The sequence below is a fragment of the Camelus bactrianus genome, chromosome 24, assembly GCF_048773025.1.
Source record: "Camelus bactrianus isolate YW-2024 breed Bactrian camel chromosome 24, ASM4877302v1, whole genome shotgun sequence".
NCBI lineage: Eukaryota > Metazoa > Chordata > Mammalia > Artiodactyla > Camelidae > Camelus > Camelus bactrianus.
In genome coordinates this window covers 21,788,453-21,809,750 of record NC_133562.1, presented here as the reverse complement: position 1 = coordinate 21,809,750, position 21,298 = coordinate 21,788,453, and the positions used below count along the sequence as shown (strand labels likewise).

General features: G+C 38.2%; 1 protein-coding gene across 3 annotated transcripts in view; it reads right to left on the bottom strand.

The window, feature by feature from the left end:
• Positions 1-21,298, bottom strand: part of PIK3C3 (phosphatidylinositol 3-kinase catalytic subunit type 3) — a 113,978-nt gene that overhangs the window by 26,748 nt on the left and 65,932 nt on the right. For all 3 annotated transcript variants that reach the window (XM_074352298.1, XM_074352299.1, XM_074352300.1), the window contains 7 exons: positions 20,248-20,364; positions 16,796-16,927; positions 14,372-14,500; positions 13,564-13,633; positions 11,497-11,561; positions 9,055-9,139; positions 2,444-2,518 (listed from right to left, as the gene is read on the bottom strand). In XM_074352298.1, coding sequence (XP_074208399.1) covers positions 2,444-2,518; positions 9,055-9,139; positions 11,497-11,561; positions 13,564-13,633; positions 14,372-14,500; positions 16,796-16,927; positions 20,248-20,364 — 673 coding nt within the window. The remainder of the gene's footprint in view (positions 1-2,443; positions 2,519-9,054; positions 9,140-11,496; positions 11,562-13,563; positions 13,634-14,371; positions 14,501-16,795; positions 16,928-20,247; positions 20,365-21,298) is intronic.

The following is a 21,298-nucleotide window of genomic DNA, read 5'->3' as shown; positions in this document are numbered from 1 at the left end:
TCTTGACATAATTGGTCTTTCCTTAATATAATCCAGTTTCATTCAAACTAAACCTAAAAATTGAAAACATTTATCCTTGTGAGGAAGATACAAAATGCTACCGGTATGATATAAATGGATGAAATAAATAAAGAGCAGTTAAGAAAAAATGAAATGCTGTTTTAAAAGAAAGAGAATGTGCCCCTTATCTAGCATATTTTAAGGTAAGCTTCTGATTTTTAAAAACCAAAATTTGGAGCACCCTCTAGTGGAAAACTGGTGACAAGAAGCTTAAAACCTGTTTCTGAAATTTTATAGTTTCCATAAAAGAAGGATCTATGACCTCAGACAAAAAAGTACACTAGGCAGAACTTTCTTTCCAAGTCTTATTCTTAAAATAGTCCCATCGACACACGTAAGTCCAACAGAAAAAGGTCTCCTATTTATCAATCTCCAAAAGAAGAGACGAGTAAGACCTGTGAACGTAACATTACAGATGTAATGCTACTGTGTAAAGAACTCTGCTGTGGTTATAAAATGAGTACAAGATAAAAACAAACGGAGTTACTCTGGCAGTTTGATTCTTGTGGTTCAAAGATTCAACTGAAAAAGAGAGCTAAGAAAACAACAAAGGAAAACTTTTTCCAGATTACAGTTGTCTCCAAACACTGCATCACGTTTTATAACTATCCTTTGTAAATTTGGCAAGAAATTCCATGACAATCTGATTACACTCCTTCAGTCTTAGTTATTAAAGGGAGCCTGGCCTTGATACAGACGCGGTCACCACGTGCGAATTCCCACATGGGTAACTGTTCACGCCAATAATTTAAAACTGAACGTATAAAATTCCAGACTACATGAATTAATAGCTATTCTATTAATAGATATTTTATATTATTTTATATTTTATAGTTAATTTTATATTAATTAATTTAATTACTATTATATCACAATTTGGAGGAATGCTAACAAAACAGATGATGGCCTCACCTGAAAGACCATTTTAAGGGGATTTTAAAATCTATTTTCTGTGGAAGGCTGAAAAACTTGGATTATTGGGCACAGGGAAGAAAAGGGTACATAGAGGAGCAGAAATATTTATTCTTTCGTTAGTTCAACAGTGATTTATCAAACACTGTAGCTAGGTTTGCGCAAGGCTCTGGAGGCATGGTGGCAAACTGGACAGACAAGGGCCCCGCTCGTGGAGGCGCACCCTGAAAGGGAGAAGACGGTGACGAGAAGCCAGCAGGCTCCAGGAGGGCCAGGATCTGTCTGTTCTGCTCAATTTGGAAACCCCAGCACCTAGAGAAATACCTATCACATAGGTGCTCAATAGGTACTTGTTGAATTATATAAAAAAGGAACTTCAGCTAGTGGTTAAGTGCTAGAAAGGAAACAAAACAGAGGAATAAACAAAGTAATGGAGAGGCGACCCATGGCAGGAATGTATTATTTCACATTGGAGAGACAGAAAAGGCTTCTCTAAAAAGATGTCATTCAAACACAGACTTACTAAGCAAAGTCAGACCTGCAAAGATCTGACAGAAGAGCGTTCCAGGAAGAAACAAGAAGGGCACTTGCCCAAGGCAGGAGTGCTTTTACATTCAGACATTCTGGCTGGTCAGTGTGCGGAGGCCACAATGGCCACAACAGAGTTCAGATTTTACTCAAACCCACTGGGCAAAAGATATTAGTGGCTTCGAATGGGGTCAAAGAGGTGGAAATGAAGGAGGGGGTAACTTAAAGATTTATTTTGTGGGTGAGCAGTACATACAATTTGCTAGTAGGTTCAATATGTGAGATGAAGCCAAGGGTGGGGTTAAGAATGGCTCTCAGGTCTGGGTCCTGAACAACTAGGTGGAGATGTTGCTACTTACTGAGCTGGGAAAGCGAAGTGAGGGGCAGGTTGTTAGGCGGGTAGTAAAGGGAACAACGTTTACACCTGGCCATATATTTAGGATTTCAAGTGAACAGTTGGGTGTTTGTTTGAAGCTAATGGAATGGACTGAAGCAGAGGAAGTTTGGAAGCTGACTGCACAGAGATGGTGTTTAAAGCCATGGGGCCGAGGAATCATCAGGACGAAGGTGGAAGAGACTGATTATTTCACGTAAAAAAGGTTGAGAAAGACAGAGGTTAATGTGAGTTAAGAGCAATTTGATTAAAGAAAGACCATTCTAACCTTCTAACTAGAGCTGGGCACTGTGTTGCCTGCATACATTATGGGCTTGCCACTAACGGAGGTATTTCAAGAAGGGCTAAATGACCATCGTAGGGTCTCTGCTAAAGTGATCCTTCCAAGGGATGGGAGTTGCCCTGGACATCCTTCTAAGGTGCCATCAAAGAGACTTCTAAGACTATGATTTGTCTTCTCTTATGCAACTTATTTTCTTATGAAGTAGATTCCGGGGTGAAAACATCACTGGCATTAATGGGTATTTGCTAGCAGACATTCTCTGTTACCTGTTTTTGTCAGCAAAAGGTTATCCAGGTGCCTGTCTCCAACTCCAAGAATGTATGTGATCACGCAATATCCAGCTGCAGGAACAGTTCAAAAACAGAAAAGAAAAACAGAAGGGTTGTAAAAAGCACACGCAAATCAGGTCACACGTGTAACTGAACACGAAGGCAGCTGTGCTCCTTCAACCTCAAACTGATTACGATTCTTTATGAATTCTTACCTAAATTCTCAAATTAAATGTGCAACCATTGACTCTATGAAGAGTTTATCCCTTGAAACTCAAATAATTTACAACAGGAAAAATATCCCGTAGAATTTTGTCCAATTAGAAAAGTCACTTTTAATCTAAAATTAAATGAGGGTTCAGAAACTTTAATTATAACATATGTCTACCATTTCTCACTTCAAATTAGACATATGTTAAGAATGACAGTGAAAAAATAAAAAACAAAACTGCTGAAATACACATAATGAAGCCAACCATCCCACAACTAGCTTATCTACAAGCTAACAAAAGTCAATGTAGAATTAAAGAAACAATCTTTAGAGAAAAATCTTGAAATGCCAGCAGATAGAAGAACAAATGAATTCACCTGAGTGGTAAAAGCATTTGTAAAATTCAAGCATAATCCCTTAAGTTATTGAGAAAAATCACACGAGCAGGACTGGGGCAGTCATTGCCTCTAGCTTTATTCTCTCTTTCTTTCTTATCAAAAGTCTGGAAACCTGGCACGTGTTGAAAATGCGCAAAAAGATTAAGCAAATAACACATGCTTGAAGTTGATTTTTTAAAATTCTTTTTCTCCCATTAGTAACCTGACAACAAATATAATTTGTAAACATATACACTGACTATGCTAGTATTTACAAAAACATGTTTATTTCAGCCACTATGTGGGGGAAAAAAAATTGGACCAAATCAATCCTGCCCAAAATCAGTAAATATTGAAGTTCATTTGAGTCGAGTTTCAAAGGCCATCCCGGAAGTCCAAAACTGACTTAAGCAATGATGCCATCATTAGATTAATCTTCAATTATAATAATAATCACAGTTACAATTTACTGAAGGCTAGGATCTTAGCTTAGGCACATTACATTCATCATCCCCAACCCTTTTAACGATGTCAGCTAAGTATTATACCTGTTAAGTAGCTTTTGGCAGGAAAGAGCTCTCTGTAAGGAGGCCCTTTGTGTCTTGTCACTTGCTTAACCTCTTGGGATTTTCCTATACATCAAAGAAGTAGAACTGGGGAATAAGTAATTGACAGATGACCAGATCTTGAATTTCCCCTACCTACCCCTTCAGGAATCTCCAAACAAACTGTGACAAGACAGCATCAAAGGAAAATTCACAAGGAATTGATAAGCTTGCATGCAATGGGGGACGCCTATGATGCAGACCCCCTATCTCAAGGACTAACTGAGATCACTTCCCCACTTCCCCTTTAAAACTTTTTCGGCTGAGCAGAATCTTAGGAGATGGTCTTTGAGGAGACACTGGAGTCCACCACGTCCCCCAGAGTGCTGGCTTTTCTGATTAAAGCACCTTTTCTTTCTACTGACCCTTGCGTCTTGAATCATTGGCCTTTGAGCAGTAAGCAGCTGAACCTGAGTTTGGTAACATAATTATCCTTCGAATGAAGAAACTTTAGGCTCCAGGAGTTACAGGATCGTCCAAGATCACTGGGCTGGGACTTAAACCTAAGACGCGAATGTCCTCGCTCATGCCACTTTTGCACTGTACATCGTATAATTGCTACTAGTGTACTAAGAATTTTCATTTAACTCTAATAAATTGGCTACAGTTGACTGAATGAATCAGTTCACACAGTATCTATTTATGCTTCTTCCTTAAAACGAAACCAAACCGAGATTTCTGGGGCAAGGCTGTGCCTACATAAAACACTACATCTCCCAGCCTCACCTGCAGTTAGGTGTGCCCAATGAGATGTACACAAAGGCAGCTTTGTGGTGAGCATTTTTTAAGAGGGAGCTGACCGTGAGAATTACGAAGACCTGGCTGGCCCTAACATCCTTCAGCAGCTAACACAGCAGCAGCAATGGCTTCTATCTGGGCTTCTTACAAAAAAGAAAATACCTTTTAGGTGTGTAAACCACTCTAGTTAGATTGTTAGCTGCCACGGGATGCAATGTTAGCGGCCCACTGGGGGACTTGAGGATCATTCACATAAAGGATGAGCAAAGACAGCTTGATGGTCCAAACTGGTCCCCCTCTGCTTTTACATTTTATAAAGGATGTTTACTAGAACAGAGTCATACCCATTCAGTTCATTATTTTTTGAGTACTGCCATGGCCTGGTTGAATGGCTACCAGATGGGCTGAGACCAGATGGGTTGAGACCATCTGGCCTGAAAAATTCGAAAAATATTTACTGTCTGAAAGGCTTTAGGGCAAGAATTGGCTGACATTTGATCTAGGACACTGCTACTCACAATGTGACACACAGACTGGCAGATGCACCACCACCTAGAAGCTTGTTAAAAATGCGGACTCTTGGGCCCCAATTCAGTTCTATTACACCAGTGACCAAAGAGTGATTGCTATCACATATCAATGCTTGCAAAACCATCTCTAGTGTTCTACTGCACATAGGAGCCTCCTGGGAATCCCGTTAAAAAATGGAGATTCTGGTCCAAAGATCAGGGACAAGGCCTGAGAGTCTGTAATACAAACAGGTTCCCAGGCCAACGCTGCTAGTCCATGGGTTGTATTTTGAGGAGCACTGCAAAATATCCAACTCCACAAATGACTAAAGGCTGTCCACTGGAAAACTAGGAAGTGACTTACTGAAGGATAGTGAATCTGGTGTTCATAAAGAGAAGTCAGAACACAGTAGGACTTAGCGCACTGAGTTCTCTAATAAGCGATTCACTTAGAAATTTGGCTTCCACTCAATAGTTGTCAAGGATACAAATCTCCTACTGATAATACACATATGAAGGTAGTTGAAACTCTTGCAATTAAAAAAAAAAGAACCCAGACACTTGAATTGTTGTATGCTATTAGCTACTTTTTAAAAAATTACAAATGACAGTGTTATCACTTTTTACTTTGTTTCAGGTTTAGCTAGCCCTATGAAAGTTATGATTCACACGGACAGCAACAGTATTTTTGACCTAAATTTTTCATGTAACTCGACATGCATAAATTATGCCGGTCCCTACTGATAAAGTAAGATGTTTAAAATAAACTACTGTCTATTATCAAATTTGCTTTTGCGGTGATGTCTCTTTGTTATTACTGGATTATCTTCCAATGGAAATGGAAAATGCACGAGAAAAAGCCTTTTAACTCTTTTTACCCTGCCTGCCTCGGTGGGTTAAGATCATAAATGTGTTTGAAGGTCACTTCAGTGAACACTCCCCCAACTCCCTCGGGGTCCCCACTGACAGTAACCTCTCCACACCATCCTCAATAAATGGTTTTTTAAGTCAAGTGAGATAGTATATGATCTATTCCTCTTTCATACATATATATGAATGGTAGAGGTGAGAATTTAGGGTGTTTCAATAATTCAAATGTCAATACTTACAAGATTAACTCTGGAAAAAGATATCTGAGTTGCATGATCCTCAGAAATTTTGAGGACATAAATAATATTCAGAACAATTTGAGATGATACAGAGTGTATCAGGGGATTTTTAGGAAAACTGAATTTATTACTTAACAGAAACAGTATATCTGGCCAGAGAATCTTGTCAAAGGATGCTGTTCATTAGTATTTTGAACCCATGAGAGATACACAAAGATCTTGAAATTGGTTTTATAAACAACTTTGATTTAAAGTAAAACACAGAGAAATACAGACAACTAAATAATACTATTTCCCTTTACTTCGTTAAGATACGGGTGTGAGAATAATCAGTGTTCCCATATTTACTTGCAAGATCTAGATATGACGCCCTGCATTATCTGGAAAAAAAGTCACCGTTACTACTAGAGCTTTATTCTTCTTACACTCTGCCAAAAACCTAAAACATTGCTTTTTAAAATGAAAGTTATACATGCATCTAAATGATAATGTCCAACAATCAGATTCTAGTACAAAGCAGCAACTTTTTAAGCACTAGATCTTCTAATCAAAAATTCATCAATGGCTTTCAACCACCACTATTACCTGGGATGCTACCAAACTCACTAAAACACTAAAGATTATTTTATAACATAGCAAGATATATAGAAAATGGAAGGCTATTCAAAGTAAGGCGAAGAGAAGGCCTGCCACCAAATCAGTTATCAGGATGTGAACAAGGGCGAAATGCCGGGAAAGAAACAAAGGAGTAAGATCTAATTTGAATTTAACTGTCCAGTAGGTACAACTTAAACGGCTATTTTTTAATCATTAAAAGTAGTCATATTTTCATGAGCCCTTGGGGAAAAAAATGGAACACCAGACAAAAGGCACAACACTAGGACGTCTATCATAAAATACTGTCCCAGTAATTTTACTAAATGAGCAGGGTTTTCAAATTTCAGTCAATATTTATAGGTTGCTTGTATGTATATTTCAAGGAGAAAAAGTTAACAGTCCTTTATTATATAGATTTATGATGTGAAACAGTTTACAGTAAGTATCTGAAAGTAGAAAGACACAAGGTAATTGCTGAGGGCATGCAACATACCTCCTGTAATAAGGTACTGAGATATGGGTGTGGAATTAAAGATTCTTTAACATGCTTTTCATTCAAGGTGGGAACTATATACCTTCCCCTTGAATCCAAGCAGGTTCTGTGCCTCCTCTGACCCACAGAATATGATACAAGTGACACACTAGCAGCTTCCCAGGGCAGGATTTCAGAAACCAAAGGTTTCTACTTTCCGTCTCTTAGAATGCTTCCCCTTGGGAGTCCAGCTCTGAGAAGCACGAGACACGGAGAAGCCACATAGCGGCAACCTGGTTGCCAAGCCTTGCTGAAAAGCAGAATAAACTGCCAGCCATCTGAGCGACCTGTCCAGCCTTTAAATGATGTATTAATTTTCTCAGATCTTAGAAAACACAGACTTGACGGAGGAAAACAAGAAAGAAAGAAAAGGGGGCAAGGAAAGAAGGAAGGAAGGAAAGCAGGGCGGGAGGGAGGGAAAGGAGAAATACAGAGTGAGCAGGAGAAAGGAAACATTTCCTCCAGGATGCTTCAATCCATGTCTCTTCAGTCTTTAAACCTAAATACACTGTATGTGATCAATTTTACAGGAAAATACAGTTACATGAAACACATGGTATGTTCCTTCAGTAAAAATAAGAATTAAAACCATAAAGGATTCTAATACACATACACACATTTTATTTTGTTTTTAAAGTTCTTAGGAATATTACATTTTATACCTCTCAGTCAAAAATGTATCATCAAGTATAAATCTAAGAATAAATTATGCAGTATAAAAGAATCTGAAATACTACCTTCATAGGAGCAATGTAAAAAAGAAAAAAAAATGTCATGATAGAGAAAGTTAACTTATAAATCATAAAATGACAGGAATATTTATATATAGTTGTTGTATGTCTAGAAAGTCCTCTCCGTGTTTCCCTCAGCTTTGATTGCTTAAGCATAGGTATAAATATGGACATAAACATAAAAAGAATATTTATATAAAACAGGAATAATATGTCACAGGGCCATACAGTACTCAGGGCTTAACTCTAGTGTCAACTCCTTTATTAACCCTCTCTTAAACAATCTAGTTATATATTTAAAAAATAACAATAATCTCTTAAGAAAATAAAAATAATCCTCCAGAATATAAACTTCATGAGAATAGGCATAAACTGCTGAAATATTTGAATTAACTCCTATGGCATGTCACTGCTTACTTACTTCCAGGAGGGGGTGGAAGTACTGATTTAAAATACCACGAGAGGCACCTCCTCTGTTATCTTAGATCTTTTGAGATTTATCAAAGACATAATTTTTCCTGACTGGAGACTTTTCCCACAGTCTACTTAATTACAGTTACTCCAACACAGGGAAAATCTAGGGGGAAATGACAGCTTCCAGGAAGAAATAACTTGTAATTACAAAATAGTTGTGTGATTGCAAAGATACACCCATTAAAGACTGAACAGAGTTTATACCCTGTTAGGACTATTATTATGTCAAAACATTAATAACTTCTTGTATCACATTTTATCTCTTTTAATCTTCTTTTCATACAGCATTTAAAAATGTTATGGTCTGAATGTGTCCCCTCAAAATGTCAACATTCACATGTTGAAATCCTAATGCTGAAGGTGGTGGTATTAGGAGATGGGACCTTTGGGAGGTGCTCAGTCCCCATGAATGGGATTAATATCTTATAAAAAAGACCCCACAGAGCTCCCAACAGGTGGAGATACAGTAACAAGTCTTTGACCCCAAAGAAGGTCCTCACCAACCACGTTAGCACCTTATCTCAGGTTTCAGCCTCCAGAACCGTGAGAAATAAATTTCCGTTCTTTATAAGCCATGTGGTCTCTGGTATTTTGTCATTGTGGCCCAAGCGTCCAAGAAAAAAATCTTAACACGTCCTAAATGTGTATGAGTGTGGTAATATCAGGACAGCTTGCTTTCCTTTATTCCAATGTATCAGGGAAAAGCAGTAACTTGAAAAACTTACCGCAGCTTTTGATGTAAGTATCCATGACTTCAGCGCTGATCCCATTCGGCCCATTCTCACTTGGTGCGTATTTTCTGAAAAAGTTCTGAAAAGTTATCATTTACATGTTTACAAATTCAATAGAATGCTTCAACAAATAGCCATTTTAAAATTGTAAATAATGACCAATAGGTGTCTGATCTAAAACTTAGTCAATAATTATAAAATGTGGACTTTAGAAAGCTTATCCTTCAGGAATCAGTGTTATTATTATATTTATAGACTGTTAAGACAAATAAATATATAAGGGTGCTACTACTATACCATAGGAAAAACAAATTTACTGCTCTATCTCTATGCTTAATTTATCACTTTGTTTCATCTTTCTCTTAAAAGTAAACATGGGTTATTTTTTTTGTATCATACATTCTCCTAAAAGTAAGCATGACTTTTTAAAATTACTTTTTAAGGTAGAGCTACTGAAACACTATTGCCATTAACAAATAATAAAATTATACCCAATTTTTAAAAATAATTAGACTACATTACTAAGAATTTTCAGATTCAGAGGAAATTGATGGAAAGATAAATATAAGAGATGCAGACTGAACCAAAGAATTATAGGGGCACAATCAATGTACAAGAGTATCCACGGAGTCTGGCAACACTGGGGAAAATAGTATATTTAATTCTTTATCCAGGTTACCAATTGGACCTATTCCCTTACATCTGCATGTTAAAGAAAAATACACAGAGTATATTACTTGAAAATACAACCAACATATCATTAAAAAAAAAAAGTTTATCCTATGCTTTCAGCTTTTTTGAACACTAAGTTTGACAAAGGATATATATGTAGAATATATAAAGAACTCCTATAAATCAATAAGAAAAAGACAAACAACTCAATAAGAAAATGGGGAAAAGATGTGAACAAGCACTTCACAGAAGAAATAAATGGCCTATACAGATATTTTTAAATGCTCAACCTTGTGGGTAATGATGGAAATGCAAACTAAATCACAATCAATACCAAAATCTGGCAAAGACGCGTGGCAATGAGAAACAGCTGTTTCCAAAAACCATTTCAGAAAACAATTTTTAATTATCTACTGATGTTCAAGGTGAGTTAACCTATGACTCAGAAAAACTACATGTGTCACACATGGAATCAAGAATCGATACACAAACTGTCAGTCTTTATTTTATAAAATCATAATTGCAAGGAGCAACATAGTAATTGACAGCTTTATTAAACAATTAACTTCAGTATGTTAAAGCTCTGCATGCATTTCATGGCATCTTCAGAACAATCCTAGAGCTAGGTACTATTAATTATTACCCGAATTTTACAGATTCAAAAACTAAGCCCTGAAGGGTTTGTCAAGGGATCCCCTAGTCCTCTGATGGGTTGATTTGTCAGGAGTCAAAGACTCAACTTATAGCACAAGTAAGTTGCATTATATCAACAGTACAGACAACAGGACCAGCATGGGACAAACACACAGGCAAACGCCTATGAAATCCATGCACAGTCCTTGCTCTCTTCTGTGAAGGGGACCCACTGAGCATCCTTTCTAATGTTCTCCAATAGGGACAAAAAAGAAGGGGCAGCATATGGGTGCAGTGTTACTGTTCAGGAAAGCGCCTGAGACACTCAACACCCAAGGTTTTTACTGGGGGCTGGTGACACAGGGACCCTCGATGGTGTACATAGTCCAGAATTACCTGGACACTCTAAACTGAGGACGACAAAACCACACTGCGGTAAATATCCTCTATCAAGCCCTTCTCTGTATTGTTCATCTCAGGCACATCAATTTTTCTGTGTGAATTAGATACCTTTTTCTTAGGGAAAAAGAAAAACTGCACTTAAAGGATAACAAAAAGAAACTATTAAGATGCAGTAAGGACGGACTCACGTATTTAATATGTAAAAAAATTCCAAAGGTATAAACGGCTTAGTCCCAGAAACTATTTGCCCTTCCTCATATTAAGGGGGAGCAATGAGGTTGGGAGGGGAGGATGAGGGCCTTAAAAAAAAAAAATAATTGCGCAAAACACGTGCGAGCAAGAGTATCACTGTCGCGCTGTTCTGAGTAACAGAAACTAGAAATAAACTGTTCACTGACGGCTAAATAAATTGTAATATTTCCATATTTTCGAATATAATATTGCCATAAACTTACAAACAAATTTAAAAACGTGTTCGCCAATTAACTCCTGATCTCCTATCATATGCCAGGCATGGTTTAAGGAATTGAACACTTACCTGTACTAACCTGGAAGCGTTTCCAACTATTAGCATTGTTTATTTCTCAGGGAAGGAAAATGACACGAGGGAAGAAGGGTGATTAAAAACAGACTTCCGTTTTTAACTTCATACACTTTTTATAAAGATTAAACTTTCTATAACGAGAATGTATTCATGAAATTCATAAATCTTTAAAGTAGATACTGTACCTGAATGCTTCCTTCTGTATCGAGAACTTCAGCCACAGGAACTGACTGAATGAACTGCATGAAGCCTACGCAGAAGTAAATGCATTGCATTAAGCAGAGCGATTGCTTACGCGACAAAAATAAAGATTCTGCCAAGAAGCATCGTCATTTGCAAATGTACACATTACAAACTTGACCAGGTTAAAGAGGGCTATAAGCAGAACATTAAGTACACACTGGCATTTATGTCACGAGGACGATAAGGGAACATCTTTAAAAAAACTTTAGCTGACAATCTGTATGCTTCTCTAAGCCAATTTCTATTTTTGTACACAACGAACACAAAGTAATAGGTCAGCCTTCTTAAACTAGGCATAAAAATTTTTCTTCTTTCGTATCTTTATAATATACGTCAATTAATACTATTCTGAATTTGAAATCACTTTAGGAGATCTAGAGTTGTGGAGTATCAATCATCTAACCCTAAAACCATACTGCATTCATCAGGTTTTTGGTGTGTAATCCTGCATCTTTGGCCATTCCCTGGAAATGATACGGGAGTGAAGTATAAATCCCTTAAACTACCAAAGAAGGGCAAGAGGCCAGTCTATAGGAGACAAGAGAAAAAGGAAGTCTGGTGAGTCGGGGGACAGCAAAAGAAGTATTAAAACTGTAAACCTGTGAAAAGTCAAAGTTGAATATGGTAAACTATTCTAGGATCATAACAACCATGAGCTGGTTTTGGTGAGGCTTATATTATGTATAATGACTTGCATGCAAATTAGGAAATTGTGTATTTCTTTGGAGTAAGAAATGTCTCATTTATTTCTACATCACAAGTACCAAATAGTCAGCATTAATGTGCTTAACAGATATTTACAGGTTTTCTACTATGTAGCAAGAACTTTGCCAGGTAAGCAGACATAGAGCCCTGACCCTGCCTGCAGAGATCTCACAAGCTTGCAAGTTTTACTGGGATAAAAACTATGAATAAAGGGTACCATGAAAGGCAACAGGACAGGGAGACCTAAGTTACAAAAGGGATAGGAGGAGTCTGACATTTGAACCATGTTTTGAAGGATAATAAAGGTTAATAAGTAAAGCTTTTAGAGGAAAGGATGTTAGAGTAACGCCCATAAAGCTGAAAGGAGAAAGAATGCATTGGAGGAAATGAAGGGTGGAGCCTGAGAAGCAAGGGGGACAGAGGCAGAGGAGGGGTGACAGACAGGTGCAGGAGAGGGCACACCGTGCAAGAACCTGCCAGCTGGGATAAGGCTTTGTCTTTGTCCCAAGAGCAACTGAAAGCCAGCAAATCAATTTAGGCAGGACAGTAAAAGAGCATATATACACTTTTAACAAGATCATTCTGAGAGGTCAATGAGAAGAGGGATTAAACCATCAAAAAGATTGGGGCGGGGTGCATACAGCTCAGTGGCAGAGCGCATGCTTAGCATGCACGAGGTCCCTAGGACGTCAAGTTAAAAAAAGGAAAAAAAAAAGATGTGGGAGTGGCCAGGGGAAGGACAGAAAGCCTAAAATAGGTATCTGTTTCTCCAAGGGACCTAAGGGTAAGAGCTTCTAAGAGTAACAAGACTATAAAATGCACAACAGGCCTCAGGCAAGCATTCCTAGGGAACATTTCACCAAACTTTCAGAGGTTACTCAGTCTCAGAAAGACTTAGACGCTCTAAATATATACTAAAACAAAACAAAACAAAACAAAAACCTGATCATCTGCTGAGTGGCGTGTATAAGCAAGACACAGCACAAAAGTCTCTCTGGGTCTTACTAACTCTCAAGTGATGACTCCAGACACAGGTCACCATGAAAGGAAAATATCATGGATTATAACTAGTTTTGAATGCAAAGAAATATATCAGAAAGCTGTTAAGTTTTCTTCCAAATATGCTGTGTGATAATTTCAAGAGGTAAAAGGAAAGAAGGAAGGAGGGAGGGGGCGGATGGGAGGCCCTACTGAGATTCAGTGCTACAGATGAGTTCAGTCCCTAACATTCTTCGTAATTTTCAATTACAAAAGGAAAAGCATACTCCTTTTGAAATAATAATCCTGGTAGAAAATAAACTTACCATGTTTTGTGCTTGTGGCTAATACTTTATAGGGTGTCAACTTCAAATCCAGATTTTCTTTCCGTAGCAGCTTAAGAGCAAAAGATTTATTAACCAAATGTAAAGACTGTTATGAAATAATTTTGTAGGCAAGTATTACAGCATTTAATATAACAGAGATTTAGACGGTAAACCTAAGTTCAGGTTTAATTAAATCAGTTAATTTAACTTTTTGTGGGCAAGTATTATAGCAGTTAATACAATTTAGAAGGTAAACCCAAATGAAGGTCTAATTCAATTTGTTAATTGTGACCATCAAAATAAATGTATTAAGCACTTTACATGGTGATATGTCAAATTTTAAAAATCTTTTTCTAAATCACTCTCAGTTTTCAGTGCACAGAAGGGTTTCTCCTAAGGACTTATGCAGTCTTTTCTGGTCATAAAGTATTCAGAACTCAGAAAAAGGAAATGAGGACAAATGTTCCTTTAAAAGCCAGGGACAGAAATGGGATTTAAAAAAAAACAAACAAGAAGATTTATTTGACTAAGAGGAAGAAAATTACTAAATCCAACACAGAGAGAACATAACTGGGAAAAAAGTTTTTATAGCAAGGAACACATGCAGTTTCATTTTATACTCATCATAAGAGCCATCCTGCAGTGGACAAAACAACTAAATTTGTTGAAGGTAAGTGGAGATTGTTCCGCTTTCTAAGACTGTACCTGAATGTTACAAATGATTCTGGGTTCATGCACAGCACATCCGCTAAACCACAGATTTCTAAAATGAAAAAAATGTTTTTTCCCAACAAAAGGTTATGTTCACCTTGTCCATGAGGGAAATGATCTGCAGGATAAGCTGATCTTGGCGTAAATCATCTCCGTGCTTAAATATGACCGGATATTTGCCTCCATCTTCTGTCTTAAAGAATAACTGTGCAGGCATCAAGGCACTCTGGAAGTAAAAATATTGCTTTCAAATTATGTAAGTTGGAAATGTGGAGAAATTTATAATAATCGAAAGAAAATGAGTCTGACAAAGAAGTAATAATAATCTTAATTTATTTGGCCATGCGAAATAAAGAGCAGAAGAAGTGCCAGATAGAGGGACGAACAGACATGTGGCAAAGCAAATACAGTAAAATGTTAACGACAGAATCGAAGTGGTACGTATACAGTTGCCTGCTGTAAAATTCTTCCCACTTTGCTGTGTGTCTGAAAACCTTCCTACAAATGCTGGAGGGAAAAGCACCAAAAATGTTTCAAAGAATATATGGTTAGAGCTTAGAACCTCCAGGGGATTGAAACTCCAAACTTCAAATTATCTTCAATTTTATCCTTTTATCAACTCAGGCAAAAATACACTTTATAAATTACCTCGCATCCTAGCTCACAAAGCTCAAGAACAGCTGGAAAGGATTTTCCCAAAGATACACAATAGGCAAGAGGTTCTAGGCTGTCATTGCTCTTTTCAGATTTGAATCTGATTCTGAATCTGAAATCTAATGCAGACAGATGACAACCACGGGAAAACTAAGTACTGATCTCAGTGCCTTAAGGGTTCACTCCCCGTGGAATCCCGCTTTGTCCTTAAGCTAAGGTTTAGAAAATAATATTTAATAATATCAAAAACTGGTCCATAACCTTTGCAGCTCTAAGGAGTTCATGAAAAGACAAGAATTCATGGATTCCCCACAACTGAGTGCAGACATCTCAGTGTAGGTATAAGCATGTGAGGAATTTTCTGACGTGTCCAATCCATCACTTTCATTGGACTGTTAAAGGCACTCATGACCCAAAAATGGCTAAGAATTACTCTGCTAGAGTTACGCAGTAAATGCCCTGGATCCATGAACCTTAAACTCCAACTCAGAATTTTCAAGAATGTCCACATACTTAATGAGGGCTGGAAGGAAAAAAAAAAAAATGAGGACTGGCTATTAGAATTAAAAAGATGCCCCATGATATTTTATTAACCATTTACTTTGTGTATATAAGACACATTATAAAATTATATTAAGGAAAAAAATGGGTCCGAAATTCACCTAACAATGGTGACAAATTCTTATATCCCACTCTTTCAACTGCTCTATGTCTTAGATATTCTTTGCCATCCTCTTTGAAAAAAAAGATGAAATTACTTTTTCGATCCACTGTCCCGGATAAGTCCTTTGGGAATGCGAACACGAGAAGCAGATCTTATTTAGGAGTTTGAGTCCAAAGAACACCAGTTGTTACATGAATCCTGTCCTGTGTGTAGCTCTTTTCATTTCAGCCTCCAGTAGATTGTAAGCATGAACTAAGAAATATTTGCATTTTATTTTCTGTACCAACATTTTCCAAGTTGCAGGTTATAATTCATTATGGGTTTTAAAACCAATCAAATAAGTTGCAACCAATGGTTAAAAATTACCCTGATGGAAGAGTTTCTAAAAGAACAGAAATTATCAAGAGTCCATGACATGCAGTAAATGAGGTTAAGTACCACTTTATGAAACTTATGTTTCAGTTGTGTGAGCTGGGCTGCCACAGGTTGCCTCTAAACACATCCTTAAAAAAACCTGAACTATTTCTTTCTGTAATCAATCACATCCCTTTTTATATACCTAAGTTTCTTGCCTGATACAAAGTAATATCCCAATGCAACTTATGTCCTTCTACTCCTAGAATTAGAAAATCTAAGCCATCATGTCTCACACAGAGCTTCCAATACGACGCCCAGCAGATAAGGATGCTTCACAAGTACTGATGTTCAGTCCTCTGGCCTGATTACAGAAGGCAGCTGCCTCTAGTTCTTCCTAGCCATCCAAGTGGTGGCCCGCCAAAAGGAAGCCTGGCATTCTGTTAAGGACTAAAGGGAGTGATTACATTGGAAAATCTAAGAAAAAACTTAAGTCATAGGAACAGGTATCAGATTGAGAAACTTTAAAGTTAATTGGGACTCATATCTAACCATGTGAACTTATGAACTAAATGTCTAAGTTTGCAAATTAACTTCTTTTTTTTAAAAAAAAGCTTACATGGAAAAAAGCGGGTGTGGTGATTAATAAAAAAGTTTGAAGAATTAAAGATAATACAACAGCTCAGAGATATAAAAATATTTTATACATTTCATATAAAAATGCCTCCTGGTAATAAAAAGATCATCAACACACTGGTAAGTAAAAGGTATCTTTTTTCAAAGGTAATGTCTGCTCTAGCTTTAAAGAATCAGGTCCAATCATACACATGAACGATCCATCACAATTACCTTAAAGAGTGTAGCTGTTTCTGGAATTATTCCTCGAATCTTCACCTGCGGTTCTAAAGGCAATGGAATGAGTTCCACGTCCGACAAGTTCATTTTTTCATTGTCTCCAAGCAATGCCTGTAGCCTCTCATTCTAGGAGAACAAGTCAGAAAGTATTAATGAGGTTTCATTAATACTTTGAAAAAGCAGTTTTTAAAACATATGGTAAAGTCACAGATAGATTCTATTAACTCTGAAATACTTGCAAAGCACCAGAAAAGTATACGCAAAAGTAACGTAACAATAAAGGAGATCTTATGTCTGAGGGACAAGCACTTATAATCCATCTGGCAACAGTGGGGCATGCTTTCAAAGGAGCAATCCCTTGACCTGTGAAAAACTATAGACTTTCACAAGGGTAGGGGATGTATTTCTCTTGCTGCAACTGAGAATCGGGAATATACTCAAGCTGGACAAAAAGAGTCAATTTCTGTTTTCAAAGGATCTGAGAAGTCACAAAGTGAAACTATGATTCCATTAGAAGCTTGACCAAATATTAAGCAAGGATTTCATTAGCTGCTCCATGGCAAGTTCTGGGTTTAGAAAGTCAATTCAGTTCACTTGGAGGAACCTGGACCCTGGCTTTACTGTTCACTGACTGTGATCAAATTTTCCCTAAAATCCCATCACTTATTTCCTTTGGCTCACATGCACAATGCACCGAGCCGAGAGCTCAGAAACTGAGAAATTCAAGTCATGGTGCAAAACAGCTTTGCTACTTAGCAGGATCTTCGGTGTTTAGACTAAGCCCATCTATTTATTTTCAAAAGAACTGTTTCCTTTGAAATCTGTGAGTTGTGCATTCTTTAAACAGGTGAGCTTGTTAAAGGGAGAATATGTGACCAAATGCCCTGGGCTTCTTCCGATTTCTCAATCAAGTCACGTGTGCTCCCAGATCAGGGACTTCATGCTCACTGTCCCTCTGGGTAGAACAGTCTTCTCTTAGATATTTGCACGGATTTTTTTGTCCATGTGTCAACCCTCAGTGAGGCCTTCCTGACCACTCCACTGAGAAGTCAAACACAGCCCAATACCTGAACCCGCCTCTTCTTGCCCCCTTTCCTGCTTTATTTTCCTCCACAGCACACACCACTACTTGGCAAACTTTCTCGTTATTATTATGTTTGTTATGGTGAACTGTGATCAATGATCTTGCATGTTACTATGTAACTGATTTGGGGTGTCATGAACCACACCCACACAAAACAGGGAACCAACATTTTAATCTACAACACGTGAGTGTTTTTGACTGCCCCACTGACCAGCCATCCCCCTCCTCTCTTCCTCTTTCCCCTGAGACACAACAATATCAAAATTAGGCCAGTTTACAACCCTACAACGGCCCCAACGTGATCAAGTAAGAGTCATGTGTCTCTCACTTTGAATCAAAACCTAGAAATAATTAAGCTCAGCGAGGAGGGCATGTTGAAAGCCAAGACAGATCAAAAGCTAGTCCTCTTATGCTAAACAGCCACATTGTGACTACAAAGGAAAAGTTCTTGAAGGAAATAAAGAGTGCCACCCAGTGAACACATAAATGATAAAAAAGTGGAACAGCCTTATCGCTGACACAGAGCAAGTTTTAGCGGTCTCCATCCAGATCACAACATCAAGCCACTCACAACAGTCCCTTAAGCCAGAGCCCTATCCTGAGCAAGGCCCTGACTCTCTTCGATTCTGTGAAGGCCGAAAGAGGTGAAGAAGCTGCAGAAGAAAAAGTCTGAAACAAGCAGAGGCTGGTTCATGGGGTTTAAGGAAAGTGCGTGCAAGGTGAAGCCGCAATGGCTGATGGAGAAGCTGCAACAAGTTCTTCAGAAGCTCCAGCTCAGGTAACTCATGAAGGTGGCTCCATTAAAACAACAGATTTTCAATGCAGACAAAACAGCCTTCTACTGGAAGAAGATGCCATCTAGGACTTTCACAGCTGGAGAGGAGAAACCAGCGTCAGGCGTCAAAGCTTCAAAGGACAGGCTGACTCTCTGGTCTGGGGCTGATGCCATGGGTGACTCGAAGTTGAAGCCAGTGCTTATTTAGCATTCCGAAAATCCTAAGGCCCTGAAGAATTATGCTACACTGACTCTGCCTGTGCTCTGCAAATGAATAACAAAGCGTGGGTGACAGCACATCTGTTTACAACATGATTTAACGGACATTTTAAGCCCACTGTTGAGACCAACTGCTAAGGAAAAAAGATTCCTTTCAAAATATGACTGCTCATTGACAAGGCACCTGGTCACCCAGGAGCTCTGATGGAGATGTACAGGAGATTAGTGTCGTTTGCATGCCTGCCCACACAACATGCATTCTGCATCCTGTGGATCAAGGACTAAGACTTTCAAGTCTTAGTATTTAAGAAATACATGTCCTAAGGCTCTAAGTGCCATTGACAGTGATTCCTCTGATGGATCTGGGCAAAGTAAATTGACAGCCTTCCGGAAAGGATTTACCATTCCAGATGCCATGAAGAATTACCATGATTCACAGGAAGAGATCAAAGTATCAACATTAACAGGAGTTTGGAAGAAGCTGATTTCAACTCTCAGGGTGACTTTGGGAGGCTCAAGACCTCAGTGGAGGCAGTGACCAGCAAGAGAGCTAGACTTAGAAGTGGAGGCTGAAGATGTGACTTGCTACAAGCTCATGGTAAAACTAACAGATGAGAAGCTGCTTCTTAAGGATGAGGAAACAAGGTGGTTTCCTGAGATGGAATCCACTCCTAGTGAAGATGCTGTGAAGACTGTTGAGATGATGATAAAGGATTTAGAGTATGAAACAAAGTTGGCTGATAAAGCAGTGGCAGTGTTTGAGAGACGTGACTCCAGTTCTGAAAGAAATTCTACTGTGGGTAAAGTGCTATCAACATGCCACGCCTGCTACAGTGAAATCAAATTGTTGGTGAAAGAAAGAAGTCAACTGAGGTAGCAAACTCCACCACCGCCTCACTTTAAGAAATTGCCAGAGCCACCCCTTTTCCAGCAACCACCACCCTCATCAGTGAACAGCCATCGACTTCGAGGCAAGACCCTCCACCAGCAAAAAGATTACGATCTGTGAAGCTGCAGATGATGGCTGGCATTTTTCAGCAATAAGGTATTTTTAATTAAGACATGTGCACTGTTATTTTAGACATAATACCATTGTGCACTTAACAGACTACAGAATAGCGTAAACCTAATTTTTATATGCACAGTGAAACCAAAAAAAATTGTGTGACTGTCTTTGTGGTGGGGATAGTCGCTTTACTGCAGTGGTCTGGAACCAAACCCACAGTATCTCCAAGGTATGCCTGTAATTATATGATAAGAATTTCATAAAATATATCAACCAAGGAGACAGTGCCAAAACTCAGGGTCTTATTATACCAAGATATTATTATATTTGTTGTAAACAGAAAGCCAAGCCCAAAGGCTTACCTTTTTCTTACGATTTCCACTTTCTCGCTGCACGGCCTTCATCAGGTGCACCAGCCGATCCACAAACGTTTGCTGGGCGGCCAGCAAAGAACGCATAACTCTGACAGATTTGTCACCCTGGAGGGATTCAAGGGAAAGGAACGTTAATTCTATGTAGCATCATATCAGGGTTTCCTCTATAGCGCGGGTGATCTTTATTCTTCTAACAGGTACAAACTTCAATACAAAGTAAAATCAAAAAAGAAATTACCTTGATTCAAAGATGATGAGAAACCTGCTATCTTAAACACCACCAACCCTTTCCCAGTTGAAAGTTACCTGAGTCTTCAGCGAATACTAGTCTATCAAAAATTGCATTTTTTCCCACATGCAACCAATGTGACAAGACAGAATTCATTCACCCGAAATGTATTCACTTACTGATTCAATAAATATCTGGAAGCCTATGATTTCTTCAGACGTGTGCTGGGCATAAGGCAGAAACAATACTCCCTTCAAGAGAACTAAATATATACTTGAAAAAAAAGTTCTCAAATAGCAATATAACATGCTTGCTTAGTAAAACAGAACTGAAAAATGAAATGCTGTCAAGTCTTATGTGATCATTTGCAGTTCATAAAATATTATAAGATACATTTTCTCACTTAAGCTCCTCAACCATGTTGATACAGGCAGCTTGGCAAATATCATCATCCTCATTTCGAAGATGGAAAAGTTTATGTAGACAGTCTCTAAGCTTTGAGAACTAAAGTTTAGTCTCAAACAGTTCAATAAGTCATGATTTAAATTTTTAAGAAAACTTAAATGGAACATGAAACAGCAAATAAAGATGCTATGAAGCAAAGCATTTCTGTAGCAGATCACAGATTAGTGTTGTGACAGTTTTCCTTCCATTGCCCGTGCGCCCTCTACTGGCTGAACTATGACACTGCCTTAAGGATCACAAGAACACCAAGGGGGAAAATGGCTTGTATACCTTTAGAAATTATAAAAGCAAAAATACAAATTATATAGAAAATCCCTGCAATATGATCACTGCCAAATCTCTGCG